The 15,646-nt window shown below is 43.0% G+C and overlaps 1 protein-coding gene across 12 annotated transcripts in view; it reads left to right on the forward strand.

Moving 5' to 3' along the window:
- Ptprt (protein tyrosine phosphatase receptor type T) overlaps positions 1-15,646 on the forward strand; it is a 1,106,759-nt gene that overhangs the window by 1,037,725 nt on the left and 53,388 nt on the right. For all 12 annotated transcript variants that reach the window (XM_085697063.2, XM_085697062.2, XM_085697064.2 and 9 more), the window contains 2 exons: positions 4,572-4,659; positions 14,429-14,505. In XM_085697063.2, the coding sequence (XP_085553189.2) occupies positions 4,572-4,659; positions 14,429-14,505 (165 nt within the window). The remainder of the gene's footprint in view (positions 1-4,571; positions 4,660-14,428; positions 14,506-15,646) is intronic.

The raw sequence follows: 15,646 nt of genomic DNA on the forward strand, positions 1-15,646 counted from the left end.
AGTTGGGTGTAGGATTTCTCTGAAATAGTGTAGTAGGAAGACCGCTTGTTTGTTCCCGACTGCTCAGGCCCAAAATAACCGTACAGAAACTCTATTAATTAAATTATTGCCTGGTCTATTACTCTAGTGTATTCCTAACAAGCTCTTACATATTAAATTAACCCATTTCTGTTATTTTATATTTTATTGCAAGGCTCGTGGCCTACCAGCAAGGTTCCAGCTGGAACTCACATCTTTCTCCTCTGGCAGTTCCATGGCTTCTCACTGACACCACCTTCTTTCTCCCAGCATTCAATTTAGTTTTCTCTGCTTAACTCTATTCTGCTTTGCGCAGGCCCAAGACAGTTTTTTTTTTTTATTAACCAATGGTATTCACAACATACAGAGGGGAATCCCACATCAGTATAGGGCTGCCTTGGCTTCTCTCCAAGGCCATGGTTTTGGTGTTAGTCCACCATTAAGACCTCTAGGTTTGTCAAGATGGACTTTCACTGGATGTCTGCAGTGTTAAAATACAGAGGGACCATGCTCATTCTACTGGGTCCATGGAGGCAGGCCAAGGCAAAGCGCAGGGCCAGAGCAAGAAGAAATCCAGCCAGCGATGCTGTTTAAGGACAGACAGGAAACTGTGGAACAGTGAGCAATCTGTCACTGAGGGTGTTCCAGGGATTGACATTGTGAATCAGATGATGAGCTGCTTGAAGGCCACAGTAAGTAGGACAGTTTTCAAGGTCACAGATGACTCTGCAATTCTAAGATCTTTGTCATCCACAGACACAGAAGCCACCCATTTATTAGTCATTTTATTCATTCCAAGCTTGTCATTCTCATAGTGTGAAGTACAGTGCTAGTAGTGGGCCCTGGAAATGGGGTTATAAATGTGGTGTTCTCCTTTCTCTGAAGAAGCCCATGGCCACTTTGGAAGGTAGGATTTTAGGTTATCAGATGTAGCGATGTCCATATGAAAGTCCATATATAAAAGTGACTGGCTCTAGCTGAATGTAGTAGGGAAGGGTGAGTATAAAGACCACACAAGGGAGAAGAAGCTTGGATGTGTTTCGAAAGATACTTAGGGATTTTACAGGAACCTCGAGTGGAAGGGAATTTCAAGTCAAAAGAACATGTGTAAAGTCTCAGAAATCTAAAGGACTTTGTACATGGCCAAAATAAGACTTAAAGACCATTTGGGATGAAGTCATAAAGGCCTTTTTATGAATTTGGAATTTACTCAATAAATTCCAATAAAAAAGGAGTAACTGGGTCTTGTTCACCATTTATAAAAATCACCCTGATTACAATGGAGGATGAATTGGAGGGAACAAAACCAAAGCCATGAAATCCAAAGGTAAATTATCTCTGCAGGGAAACTTGCCATTTCAACAGTGAAATCTCATAGGAGCTTTGATCATGGCCTATGGCCACATTTTATCACAGACAGTGACCTATCTGATCTGGAGTAAGTCTTTAGCATCAAGAGCCTAAAACCATACACAAGTAATGCCAGCGTTACCCTAAAGAGACTGTAAGCTAACTGAAACCTAAATTCTGACACACAGCAGATACTAAACATGTTTTCCCATAAGATTCATGTGAAAATATTTTGCCCCACTGCCATGTTGGAATGAAAAGTTCAGTTTTATCACAGAGAGTTCCAAGTAGAAAATCTGCTCCCCAAAGATTATCCCAAATATCAAGAAAGACAAAACTGTCACTAAGACTCTGACACACAGTAATACGCCTGGCAGACTGACTGACAGAAGTGGGGCTGCCCAGTTAGAAGGTAGGATGAGGTTGGAAGCTGAGTTAGGCACAGGAACACGAAGCATCCGTAGTCTAAAGATAGCCTAAACCAAGGGATATATAGTTACAGGGATGCTTGGTACCCAGAGGCCAGAATTTGTTTTGTTTCCCCCCTGAGATGCCTATCTAAGAGTGTGAGGCACACAAAGAATGACATTCTGAGCCAATAATAGCTTTTAAAAAAAGATACCATAAAGCCAAATTAAAGCGTGTATCTTAGCCAGGAAACCAAGGCAAAGCCCTCTCATTTGTGCCTTTCAGTGACTATGGGAAGAATTGGAGACAGAATGGACACCAGTTCTACACATCCAACTACTGCCTAGATGAAGCCGATGATCATGCTAGAAAAAAAATTCCTGCAAACCATAGACACAAGCTAAACACATAGTTACGAACACCTAAGTTTGTAAATAAACATTTATTGGAATACATGCATTTGTCTGTGATTGTTTTTCGTCTATAACCAGAGGACTAGGTGTGAGTCAAATGTGCATCCAGATTTTCACAGGTAAGTCTTGAAAATAACCTTTGCTATGGGAAACCAAAAGCTGGTGAAGCACATGTGAGACTAGAAGTAAGAAAGGGTTCACTGTGCACGAGCACTGCTTTTGCATATGCAGTGACCATGCCTGCCTCTGAGATCATGGTCTTCTGAGTGACTGAATTTCTGACCAATTGATGAGGACTTGGTCTTGCATAGGATGGACCTAGTGAGGAGTAGAAGGGCAAGGTGAAGGCTAATGTGTAAAGATGAGCAAATGTCTCTTCCTCCACTGTGCAGACCAAATCTGGTATTATAAGTAATATCAGGACCATGGGCAGGACATTCAGCCTGTCCTTCTGTAGGGAAGGATAGAGACACTCACCAAAATATGGTTTGTCCTGCATGATGCTGCAGGCTTGCTAAAGCTGTTCCCACTTTATAAATGCTTGTTTATCCCCTCTGATGGAACTGATGGCATCTTCCCTTTGTTCTAGACCTCTTGGCCCTTAGCTCTTGCAAACCATCCACATGGGCTTTCCCTTGGCTGTCACTTAGGTACTTGCCTCCCTCTTAAACTGATGGCTGGCTTCTACCTCCTCCCTGCCTTTAAACTCTGAAGCTCTGCATCAAACTTCCTGATCAACAGCTTAGCTTAGGTGTCTTACAGACATCTCAAACTTGGGTGCCATTATTACTATTATTTTTACTAACTTCAACACATTAAAATACACAGTGCCCACTAGTTAGGAACCTTCTAAGTATATTATATACCCAAAATGCAATGCTTACTTCCCACCCAATCAATAATGTTTCTCCCTTAGATTTCTCCATTTCAGTAAATGACATTTCTCTGGTTCTTCAAACCATTGACCTAGAGGTCAGCATACATTCTTCTTTCTTTCACAGTTCCTGTCTAAATTCCTTGCATTAGTGCCCTCTGCAAATCCATCCCCTCATGGTTCTCTGCACACCAACCTGACAGTTTTCTCTAGTCAGCATCTATGTTTCGTTACCCGAGGGCTTCCTTGAGACTAAAGAATAGCCACACCACCTACAGAGCAAGGCATAAACATGAGGGTTTTCTGACACTTATTCTCCAACAACAGTAGAAGAGAAGTAATTGGCAAGCGTTCCATCTCCCTTCCAGCTCTCCCCTTCTCCTCTCATGCAAGAGCCCTGGACATGAGATGTATTCATGAATTATTGAGCCCTAGTTTGACTTGGTGGCACAGTGACAATCTTCCCTGTCAGCTTCATTCCCTTGACTGTCTAATTCCCCCTTTCTCCTCTCATTCTCTTTGATTGCCTCCAAACCCAGTCACTTGTACCCAAAGCCTTATCTCTGGGTCTCCTTCTGAGGTGACCTAAGTCTGACATGCTCACCTGAACAACCACAAAATAATTGCTTCTCTCATAGCCACTACGACTACCTTCCCCAACAGTCCAAGGACCATTACAAGGTTTGATTACAATAAATTCATAACCAATTTCCCTGTTTCTTATCTGGGCTTCTTAGAATCTGCAGTCCACAGGAACACGAATGCCCTTTGTATAGCAGATTAGGGGACCTCCTTGCTCAGAGCTCTCTAATGGTTCCCTACCACACTTAGAGCAACATTCTTTATTAACCAGGAACTATGATACTTGGGGGTCATTTGGATTCTCAGATCCTCCCTAGAAGTTTCCAGGCAGTAGCTCCGCCCAACAGTCCTACCATACTCTCATCCTATGAACATGATCATGTCGTCACTCTCTGACCTTTGCACCTGTTCCTCCTGCCTGGAAAGTGCTTCCTACTTTTCTCAATGTGCCTGACTTCTTCACCCCATCAAGGAATGAATTTGCATGTGAGTCTTTCACAGAAAATTTCTAAACTATTATCCTTCTGTTGTTCTTTAAATCTTCATATATGAAATTGGATTTGTTTTGTCCTTTGCTAAATTTCCTAATCCACTGGATACTCTAGAGTTCAAGTACCTAGAAAAATTCCCAAAACATAATAGGGTATCAATGAGCATCTGTTGAGTATATGAATTAATAAATGAATGAATGAATGAAATGATTCACTACTGGACTAGACTGTGGGTTCATGATAGAAAGAAAATAAAACAATCTTTGAGTCAATGAACAAGCAATGTAAGCTCATAGGAGGCACCATTACAGACACATAGTCCTGTGTACTGAGTGCCCCATCATAGTCAATATCCATTTTCTGTTGTTGGTTCCTCTACATTTGAGGACAATTGCCATCTCAGGCTATGCTAACCATTCTGCCTTTGCCTTGTAGGCCTTACCAGAGGGACAGACAGCTTCGTGGGACACAGCCAAGGAAGATGAAAACCGCAATAAGAATCGATATGGAAACATCATATCCTGTAGGTGTCCTTCTGAGAGGTTCTAAGTGTTAGATTTTGGGAAATGTGGGAGAAAAAAAAGTTATTGTTTCCTAGGATTTGATATAAAATAATCCTTTTGTTTCCAGCTTTGGGTTAGTAGATTATTACAATGATCCCAGGAAGGGATGGCAAGACCCAGCTGAGGTCAGTAGTAATCCTAAAGGAGGAAGAAAGGGAGATGGGGAGAGAGGGACAGTCATAAAATGAACTACCGCTCACCAATAGCACACAAGTTTTGGCATTTCCAGATGATGACACGTACAGCCTTCAAGACAGCACAGGGAGAGAGAGCAGAGCTACCCCAGACACAGTGCTGAGTCAGTGCTCTGTCAAGAGGTGCCCATAGCAACCTTCCTGTGATCTATTGTAGCCCAACACAGGCCTTTTGACATCTTATCCACTGTGTGAGGACCCTTTCTTAAGATCTCAGGGTACCACAGTTTGGGCAAAGAAAGGAGAAACGGGGAAATCCTTAGGGACAAGTTATTTCTAGCACTGTTGAAGGTTTTGTTTTAACTGTCTAGACATCTCAAAAGAAAAAAAGCTGGAGAAAGAATAAGACACAGGCTGTTTGTAAAGGAAGAAAGAGGCAGAAGTTTTCGCTTAGCTGTTTCCTGTGCTGATTTAGGAATGGGCTGTGAATAGTGGAACTAATCAGAAAACATTTATAATTTCTCTCTTGCATGCAGACAGCAAGATTTCTTGCAAGTGAAGTGTCGGAAAGAGATATTCAAATAGTCAGCAGACATATATTAAGGCATAATGTGTGTGCCTCCTCTGAACACTTCCTGTACTGGGCACTGGAAAATGTCTTTGTTCTGTGACAGGTTTCTATTTGCTATGTCTTGTCCCCACTGTCATTGGTTTCAGTACAGTGCCTGGTGTATTGTAACCAGTGCATTATTCAATGTAATTGTTGGGTTGTGAACTCAAATAGGATTCACTATTGAAAACAGGTTTCCAGCAGTGGTGGTGCACGCCTTTAACCCCAGCACTCAGAAGGCAGAGGCAGATCTCTATGAGTTCGAGGCCAGCCTGATATACAGAGTTAGTGCAAGAACAGGCTCCAATGCTACACAGAGAAACCGTGTCTCAAAAAAACAAAAGGAAAATAAAAAAGAAAGAAAAGAAAAAGAAAATAGGTTTCCAATTCCCTGCTCCCAGGAATATTAAACAGATGCGAAAAGTAAATGTCTTGACCATATGGAAGGGAGACCTACTCATTGACAGACATGAATATGTTAGGCCAACAGACAGAAGCCAAGATGTATGAGAGATACACAAAAGACAGGAGAGAGAGGCCTCCTCGGGCCTCCTCAGGCCTCCCACAGCTCATCCACTCCTGAGTCATCACCAACGGTGCCCTGGATCTGGCCAGCCTTTCACTGTCTCCTCCATATCCCACTGGCCCAGACTTTCTACCTATCTGATCTGTGACAGGATTCATAAAGCTCATTACTACATGACTTAGATGATCTTATTTTTATATGAAAAGCCCTTTAGACGTTCCTTTTCACCCTTGAGTTCTCTTTCTTGCCAGGCCTTTTCCAGACCCACCTATGGGGGCTCAGTCCATCCCAGTCTCCTCGGTGAGACATGCTGGCTGTCACACAGCTCTTGAGATTTCCACGTTGTCTGTCCACACCTCAGTGTCACCTTGACACATTCCATCCTCTCCATCAAAATGCCCGTCCGTCTCTCTGATACTTCTTTTGTCTATCAACTATCATCACTCTCTAGGAGATTTTTTTTTACCCTAAACATGTTGATGAACCCCAATATTCAGCCCTAGAGGTCTGTGCCTTCTGTATACCTTGGCCTTGGCCATCATTATATGTTGAGAGGCATTTGGATGAAACTGCTTGTTTGCCGCAGCTGCCTCACAACAGCAGAGCCACGGCCATTTTGCATTTCTGTTTCCCCAAACATTCCATGTGACTGATGTCTAAGAAATAAGACCTGAATGCGGGGAGACTCCTGTAGGGCATGAGCATTGGGTGTCTCTCTGCTGTGCTGCCAAATTGATGGTGAACACAATAACTGGAGAAAGGCTGGGTCAAGCCAACCCTGGGATGGTAAGCCCCAAGGAGGAAGATGACTATGGAAAAGGTCCATAAAAGCTACAGATTGCATAAAGTGGCATTGTCCTGTAATCAGTCAGGATTCCAGCAAGAAACAGATGGGACCTCCAGATAGCGTCTGTTGAGAAGTAATGACAAGTTCCTTCACAGACTAGTCTAGGAGCAAAGACACTAGAAGCCACCAAGGTTTCTGCAGGAAGATCATCAGGACCTGGAGCCCGATGCTCCCTAGGCACAGGTGTGTCCTCTAGCAAAGGGAGCTAGGGAATACGTTCCCTGACCCTGCTCCCTTGCCTCCAACCACTCTACGCTTTTGCTGTCTGGTAGATGAATCCAACTAGAAGCCAGAGAACAGGGCCAGTCCAGTGACTCTCAAGCATGGCTTCTCCCTGACTCTGCCCTTCTTTCTTCAAGCATTCAGTTCCATCTTCCCCACCTACCTAAGTTCGGCCCTGCTATAGGGCCAAAGCAGTTTCTTTACTTATTAATTCGTAATCACAGTATACAGAGAGAAATCCCATATCACTCTATAGAATGGTGTTCTCTTCCTAAAGTTAAGAGAGCTAGGAAGAACTCCAGTCCAGAGCAAACCCAGATGTCCTCTCATGCAGCAGGATTCTCTACTGCTTCCCAGGAAGAGAGCTAAGATGACATAATGGGCCCCTGCCTAGTTCAATGCTCCTGACTCTAAGCCTCTGCCCTTCTTTGTCCTCTCTGAGGGTGGCACTCTGTTGTTCATGGTCTCAATTCAACCTCCAGCATCTGTGTCGGTCTCTGAGGATGTGTTCTGGACACTGGACTATCATTCTCTGTTTATAGGACAGATCACAGCACTGGGGAATTAAATGTCCTTAGGAGTTACTTTTAACTAATGGCCAATACAAGTGGATGTCTAAGAATCCCAGCTTCCCCTCCCTGGAGGTCCACATTTTCTGTCTTCTCCTAGAGTTCCAACAGCACTGACGCCTGCTTGTCCAGTGTGCCCGGTTCTGGGTGACAGTCTGTCACTGGATTCCTTTCTTCCTGGCATTTCCTGGCAGACCCTCCAAAATCACTAAACGAACTCCTCCACTCTGGTTCTGCTCCCACTGTTCTTTCAGGAAGGCTTCCTGGTGGAGCACTGCCTAGTGACATCCTGAGAGTACAAGGAGCTGCAGTGGTTACAACACTGTCCCCTGTCCTCTCTGGGTACTCTTCCTGTCTGTTCGTCCTCTCTCTCCCGTCTCTGCGGTGGGAGCTTCCCAGCTTCAGCTAGCAGCTAGCATGGATCTGTGGAGACAAGGAGACACACAGAACGGATGTGTATCCTCTTTGTGTGGTGCCCAAGCTGTATCTGCTGCGTCCCAATAAGGGTAATTCAATCAAGATTGAATGTTTAGACCTTTAGCTTCGATGAGGTACCCAGGCAGTCCCTGTGGAATTACCTGCTTCCTCCCTACCTACTCGTGCAAGATGATAGCATTAACATTTCCAATACTTCCAGGAAATGGTTTTGCAGCTCCACAATTCATTGTAATGAGTCAAATCTCTTTTCTCTGAAAAATTGCTCCTGTTTTTTACCCTCTGCCGTCCCCAGAAGACAGGAGGAAAGATTATAAAGTATGCAAATGAGAGTCTCTCCCAGCCCCACCTTTCTGAAGTGATTCTCTCTTAAAGCGGATGTGACTTGAGATGACTGATTTATTAGGTTCTGTCTGATGATGGAGAAAAGGGGGGACCTGGGGTTTGGTTTTTAGTTAGAATTTCACAAAGGAGAGAACTGAACCTCTTCCTCCAGAGTGGCTGTGAAATGACAACAAGATAGAGACAGGGACCAGGATTAGGGACCAAGATGTTGGTGGGAAACAAGGGATAGAGGGATTTGGGGCACTGGGTCTTAGGGGCCAGTTTGCCACTATGTAAAGAGGCTGTCTGCCTTATACCTTCTATTGAGTGACAGAACTCCACAGAGCCTTGAGTTTTCCATCCATGAAGTAAGGTATGCAATTTGCCACTCAGACTTACTTTTTTAATCACATGGCACAGTATCCATGTAGCTTCTGGAATAGTCTGTGGAACACCTTACACTCTCCATACAGATAAATTCCTGTCCCTTGCCACCTGCCACTGAAGGGTCTTTGACCTCATGGCTCAGTTCCAGGAAGTCTCCTGATCATTCCCAAGAGAGATTAAAGTTAGGACAAATCTGTGCTGAATAACTCAACATTAATTTGCATGCTCAAAAGAGGGCGTGCACTGTGAAAATCTTGTTTAAACATACATTTTCCTCTTGCAGCTTCTGATTCAGGAAACTGGTGTATGACCCAAAAATCTTGATATCTAAAGATCACATTTAGAAATCCATTGGTCTATAATAATAATAAGGTTCCACTTAGATATTTGTGTTGATCTTTACAGCAGGTTCAATGATTTCATATTTGATCTCTTTTCATCTCTGGCAAAAGTCTGTAGTAAAAAAAAATATTATGTGGGGGTTATAGTTGAATAAATAGATGTTCAAGGAATATTACAACCCAAGCCAAGTACTATGATGAGCTAGTTAGAGAGTGGAGGGGGCGTCTCAGGTTGGCCTTCACACTTCATCCGATCCTTTAGCTCTCTTCTAATGAAGATAAGGATTTGTTGTTGATATCAAGGCAGGGCAGGACTGCAGGTGAGACAATGGATCAGCCATGATGAGATAAAGAATTTGGTCGTGATGCATGGTCTCAGATGGGTGTGTGCCTCAGCACATGTGAAGAATCTGTGACCAGAACAAACACAGTATATTGGGACCAGTTACGATCAAGGTTACCAGGGAAGTTTGTGGAGAGGAGACCATGACAGGGCAGTGGGTTCTCAGGCAACCAGAGCTGGTGTGGCTTTGTGGGAAGTGGTAAGAGTCTCTGCTAGTGGTGTGCTCCGGTTGATTCATGCCAGTGAATAAAAGCAGACGTTATGATCAGCATAATTTTCATACATCTGTAGTTTACAATGGGTGATGGTGATAGAATTTACACCAGTCATGTGATATATCAAACCTCTGTTCCTTTTCAGAGAGCTATTTGTAAGCCTCTGAAACAGTTACCAGCCATGGGTCCACATTCTACAGCCATAAAGGACAGATAGATTGAAGACAGAAGGTGATGTCCTCCCGCCCCTGCAGCTGTTCATGGGACAGCTTGGGATTCCCAAGTCCTTCATAGCCCCCCTACCATCAAGCAAAGGTTATTTCTTTCCCAATCCCCGTTTCCTCGAGGAACCTGGAGTATCCAGGCTCCTGCCCCTTCATCTTACTTCCCATTCAGGGAGCTTCTCCTCCTCCACAAGATTCCTCATAACCCTTCTCTTTGTCTTGACTCTCAAACACTGCATGCCAAATTAGTTGTTTTTCAAGCTTGCAAAATGTAGATAGAGCATAATGAACATTCTGGGCGGCTTGTAAATTACCTTGTATAAGCTCCTTGCCATCGTTGGCTGCCCCATCTTTCTCCATGTGCATGTGAGTAAACACAATTTTTATCTTTCTAATTACATAAAGTTAGCAGAAGAAAGGGACACAGAATAATATTAGCATTTCCCAGAACAGATAAATAAACCATGAGGACACTGCCATTCTTTGTATTGCCTTTCTGGTAGACCTGTATCTGAATTCTGTCCTTTAAGGAACGCATACATTACTCCTGTCTCTGCAGATAAACAGATTTGTCTTGGGGCAGACGGACAAATGGGGCACATTAGCTTTCTCGGTGTCTCTACTGTCACCCCACTGTGTACCTTATATCTAGCCCCAAGCCTCCATTTATTGAGTCCCTGCTGTATGCCAGGCACTATTCTCTATTTCTTTAGGAGCAATTTTAGTTTTATAGAGAAGCTGAGTGGCAAGTACAGAATTCTGCACCACTTACATGTTGTTTCCCCTTTCATCAACACTGCAGAACATTTGTTGCTGTTAATAGCCTAATATTGGTCCATTATTGTTAGTTTAAGTCCACAGTTTACATTAGGGCTCACGTTGTATCTTATGCAGTTCTGTAGAACTGGAAAGTGCATATATTCTAATTACAGTATTTTAAAGAATAGTTTCCTTTCCCTAAATGTCCCCATTGCTCAACATATTTAACCCTCCTTCCTCCTCTTCTAAACCTCTGCCAACCATTGAAGTTTTTATAGGCTCGATGGTTTCTTTCTCTTTTGGCGTATTATACAGTTAGAACCATATGTAGAATCAACATTCAACATAGCCTTTCCAGAATGGCTTCCACTACTTAGCAATAGTATTTAAGTCTCTGCCACGTCTTTTATAGTTTGTGAGTTCATTTCTTTTTATCACTGAATAATATTCCAGTATATGGCTATATCACCCTTTATTTATCCAATTCACTTACTGAGGATATTTTTGGATGTTTCCAAATTTGTACAATCATGACTAAAGCTGCTTACACACGGTTTTAATGTAGGCATAAGATTGCAATACTTTGGGTAAATACCAAATAGTGTAATTACTGGATCTCATGGTGATGGATTCTTCGTTTTGTACGAAATGGTCTATCTTCTAAGAGGCTGCACCATTGTATGTTTTCTCTAGCAATGAGTGGGTTAGCATTCCTGTTACAAATATTAGCATGTATTTGGTGATATTGTGAGGTTTTTGCCACTGTTGTGTATGTAGTATTTCTCTGTTGAAAGTTTAAATGTTCTAGGTCCTTGTGTCTTGGTGCCTTAAAGTGGCATAGAGAACACTCCATTCTAATCCAGCCTTCTCTTCTGTCCCCTCTTGTTACTGTTCCCCTCACAATCAGTAATCCCAGGGAAAAGACTCTTCTGCAGTCCTACACCACTGCACTTCCTGCAATGTGCTGTCTTTGAGGATTCCTGCTTCCACAGTGTCCTCTAAGAGAAAGACTTCCTGGATGCCCATGGGTCAGAGCTTCCTCACTTTTAATTCTTGTGTCTCATTTCACCACACAAAGCTCTGTATTCCTTGCTTCTGCGACCTTGATGTTTCACTTCCATTTGTGAGCCATCTCCTTGATCAAATTGCCCCTATTGCTTAAACATGAAGCTCACCTACTCTAACCCTTTCTTAGTTCCTTCACCTAGGCTGGCACATAGTAGGTAATCAGCAAGTGTGTTCTTAATAATAAAGGAAGATATTGGTATACAAACTGAAGGTTAGAGACACATATACTCTTTAAGGATATTTGACTCAAAATTGTAAGTTTCTTTCTTTTGCTTTGTTTCTAATGATTTTTGCTTTTATATAAATCCCCTTTTATCATTTTAAACCAGAAACTCTATTTCCACTGCTATGGTCTCCAGGCAAGCATAACTCAGTAAGTAAAGGAGATTTTGATCTGCCTCTTTAGTATAGCAGGCAATTCATCAGTCTCATAAATAAAAGAGATTTTGAATCACCAAGTCATTAATAAGAGCATTGGATAATAATATAATATACATTTTCCTTTTCTGAGGCTTATAAATTCTGTAACTGCTGGTAGCCTAGGATCAGGGTCAGGTCACACTCCTACAGAATGGCCATCCCCAGGAAGTCTCCCTCTCTTGAGTACTGAGGGTTGGGGACCACTCACTTGCACAGACCCCAATAGTGGTTACCCTTTGAGATGCTTGGAATTCCTCAGGATGGTGAGTCCTGTTGGTAGAGCAGGATGCACCCTAGGGTGTAGCTGTCTAATTGGTGAAAGTGCTTAACTTTTGTGAGCCTAAGTTCTTGTACCTGTGAAATCAGAATTATAATAGCACATCATTGTGACCATGATAAGGTGAAGAGCTACTTTTAGGGAAAAGTGAGTGAGCTGATATACCTAATATTGGAGCTTTATAATGAATTAAGTAAAGTTTAAGTTGAAATTCTCCTCACCCCAGACCCCACCTCTATCCCATACCCTTTCAGAGTTACCTCCTACCTACTCCTCCTTCCCAGTGGCTTCCACTGAAACATTTCCTCCTTGGAGAATTAGAAAAATGGGTTTTCAGTATAATGTATTAATCAAACATGGTACTTGCTGCCTCTCGATACACATGATTGATTCCGAGTTAATAGATATGAGTGGTGCCTTATACCAGTCCAGGGCCTGTTTGCCCAAAGCTGAACCCATCCTTGACCTTCCAGTTGATGTTACATTGCAAGGAGCTGATCTCTGCAAGGTGATGTCCTTGCAACCAGGAACTCTCCCAATTGTCTCCAGCTCCTGCCAAAGACACCCATGGTGGCTCCAGTTCTAGGTTACCCCAACTCTAGAGTTCTGAGAATGCCACCCCATCTTTCTCTTCCTTCAGTCTGTGAAAGTAGTGTCTCTTTGTTGTTTTTCTAAATTATCTCACTTCTTAAACATTTTTTCCATCACTCAACCAACAACTTCTCTGGTCATCCCCCACTGTGAATAATTAAATGGTTTCTAATCTCCTGCTTGGAGCTTTTTGGAAGTAGGGACATACGAACTTGAAGTTAATAGCCCCACACTTTTCTGTGTCGCACCATTCACTAGTCATACGGCCAATTTTTATGAACCTCAGTTTGCTCATTTGTTACAAGGACTAACGGAACCATTCTGCCTCTCTCAGGAGATCATTGAGAGCACCCAATGGGGCCATTCACTCATCCAACTATCTAAATACTCACTGAGTGCCTGCTGTGTGCTGTAAGGCTGTAACGGATAAAACACAGAACAAGGCAGTCAATGCCCCCTCTTAAGAAGCTCAAGTTAGTGCCAGCAAATGTGCTTAGAAACTGAAGAGTACTGTAAAAGTCTACAAGGAAAAGCTGTTTGCTCTCCTTAACCCTATGAGGCCCTATGATGCCCATACCTCTCTATCCCACTGACTGTGAACCCCATCTCTGAGCTGGAGTATAATGGGGGGATAACGTATGCAAATGGCAAGCACACAGTGACCCAGGTAGCAGACTGGGGTCCTCACTAGACCCAACCAAGATGTTCCCTAGTGTGCATAAATTAGCATGTCAGAATTGACATTAATTAATTGCAAAGGATTATCCAGCTTGTTCTGATGTACCATTTAAAGTTATTTTAATTTGGTGTTATTGGAAGCAGCCATGCTATTGATTAAAGCCCGAACATCTTGTTGTTTATGTCTAGACTGTGTTTGAAAAGGCATTCTTGGTAACATGATTTTTAGTTATTGATGACCCCTTTTCTGATGATCCAGTCCTCAGTTTAATGAGAGTATTGATAACAATACACTGCCGACATTCTGTCTGCATCAGTGCTCTAAGAGACAAACATAAAGTAGTTTGTGTTCATGGGGAAATGGGTAAACTTTCCATGGTTTTTAAACAAGCATGGTAAGGAAGCATATTGATTCAGACTCCATGACCTTATGGTCTGGGCACTGATATCAGTCTCCCATATTATCCCATGAAGCAGGTATTTCCATCCTCATAGTCATGATGAAATCACTAAGATTTAGGAGCCGGGGATACACCTGCTCAGGTAATGGTGAAATCATAATCAAAATAGAAAGTAGAAAATGGGTCCTTTTTCAGATTCATTGCCTCTCTGTGCCTCAGTTTCCTCATCTATAAACAACGTATAACTGTGAGAAAGTGGCAGAGTACCTAATGGGTGACAGTTCTACAGAAGACAACTACTGACCCCTCCTTCCACAGCTTCTCATCTACCACTTCCTGCTGTTTGTTCTCTCTGCAGATGACCACTCCCGGGTGAGGCTGTTGGTGCTGGATGGAGACCCCCACTCTGACTACATCAATGCCAACTACATCGATGTGAGTATCTTGATTGGGCTAAGTAGCTATGGGCTAGAGTTGACTGTCCAGACTCGAGATCCAGTTGAGAGGCTCTTTAACCTGTCCACCAGAAAGTAGCTGGAACATGTCCAGAACTGTGTGTCATTTCCCTAGTTTGCATGGCACAAGTTGATCATTCACCAGAGCTACAGCTGCTTTCAAGCAGACTCGAGTTGTCTGTTTTTTTACAGCTCTAGGGAAACTGCTGATCTTATTCATTCAATCCATGCATTAATGTGTCTGTGTCTGTCTACTCAATCGTTCATTTGAAGGTCCAACTATTGAGGCAACAAAATGTTTACAATACTCACTATGTGCTGGATATTATGAGGCCCACAAAACTAAAAATGTCAGGGTCTCCACCCTCAAAAACATCAGAAGAGAGAAGCTGTGCACATCTGTGGTAAACTAGGGTAAACTAGAGCTTGCTGACTATTATAGGTTCAGATAAAATACCTTCAGGATTCAGGGATGGGAAGCATATTACTTCTTCAATCAGAGATGCAGAAAATTGTGTGAGTCAAAGCTTCAGGTGCAAGTGAAATTCAAACTCAAAGTGAGAGAGGCTGTGCCTTTGGTTAGGGAACTGCTCTTGCCAAGAGGAAGGAGCTTGGAAAGAAAGATGACATAGCATCTCTGTCTGAGGGCAGTGGGAACAGGATAATGGTAGTAATGGAAAATAAGGTTGGCCCTGGATCCTTGATGACTTAGGAGGTTGAACCCTGAAGGAAAGAGAAAGCTGTTGAAGGTGTTTGAATATGGGCGGTCCCATTCAGCACTGAGCTCTGCACTTCTTCTGCTCCTGGAGGAAAGGGAAAGCCCAGAAAAGAGAGCCTGGAATTAATACAGCCAAGTAGGAGGGAGGCTGCCACCACATTTCAGACACTGCTGAGAAAAGGACTTGGTTCAAAGAGGAGCCAAGAACGGCGTGCACAGAAGTGAAAGACTCTACAAAGGAGGAAGTATGGCCACTATTGCCAAGTGGATAGCCCAGCATCACTGACCCAAGCTGACTTCTCAAGGACTCAGCTCAGAGCCCAGAGGCCTTGAAGAATGACTCAGTTTCCCACTGATCCTTCAGATGCTTGAGTGTATTGATAGACCAGCTATGAAATACAAT

The sequence above is a fragment of the Myodes glareolus genome, chromosome 10 (assembly GCF_982192425.1).
Source record: "Myodes glareolus chromosome 10, mMyoGla1.1, whole genome shotgun sequence".
NCBI classification, from domain to species: Eukaryota; Metazoa; Chordata; class Mammalia; order Rodentia; family Cricetidae; genus Myodes; species Myodes glareolus.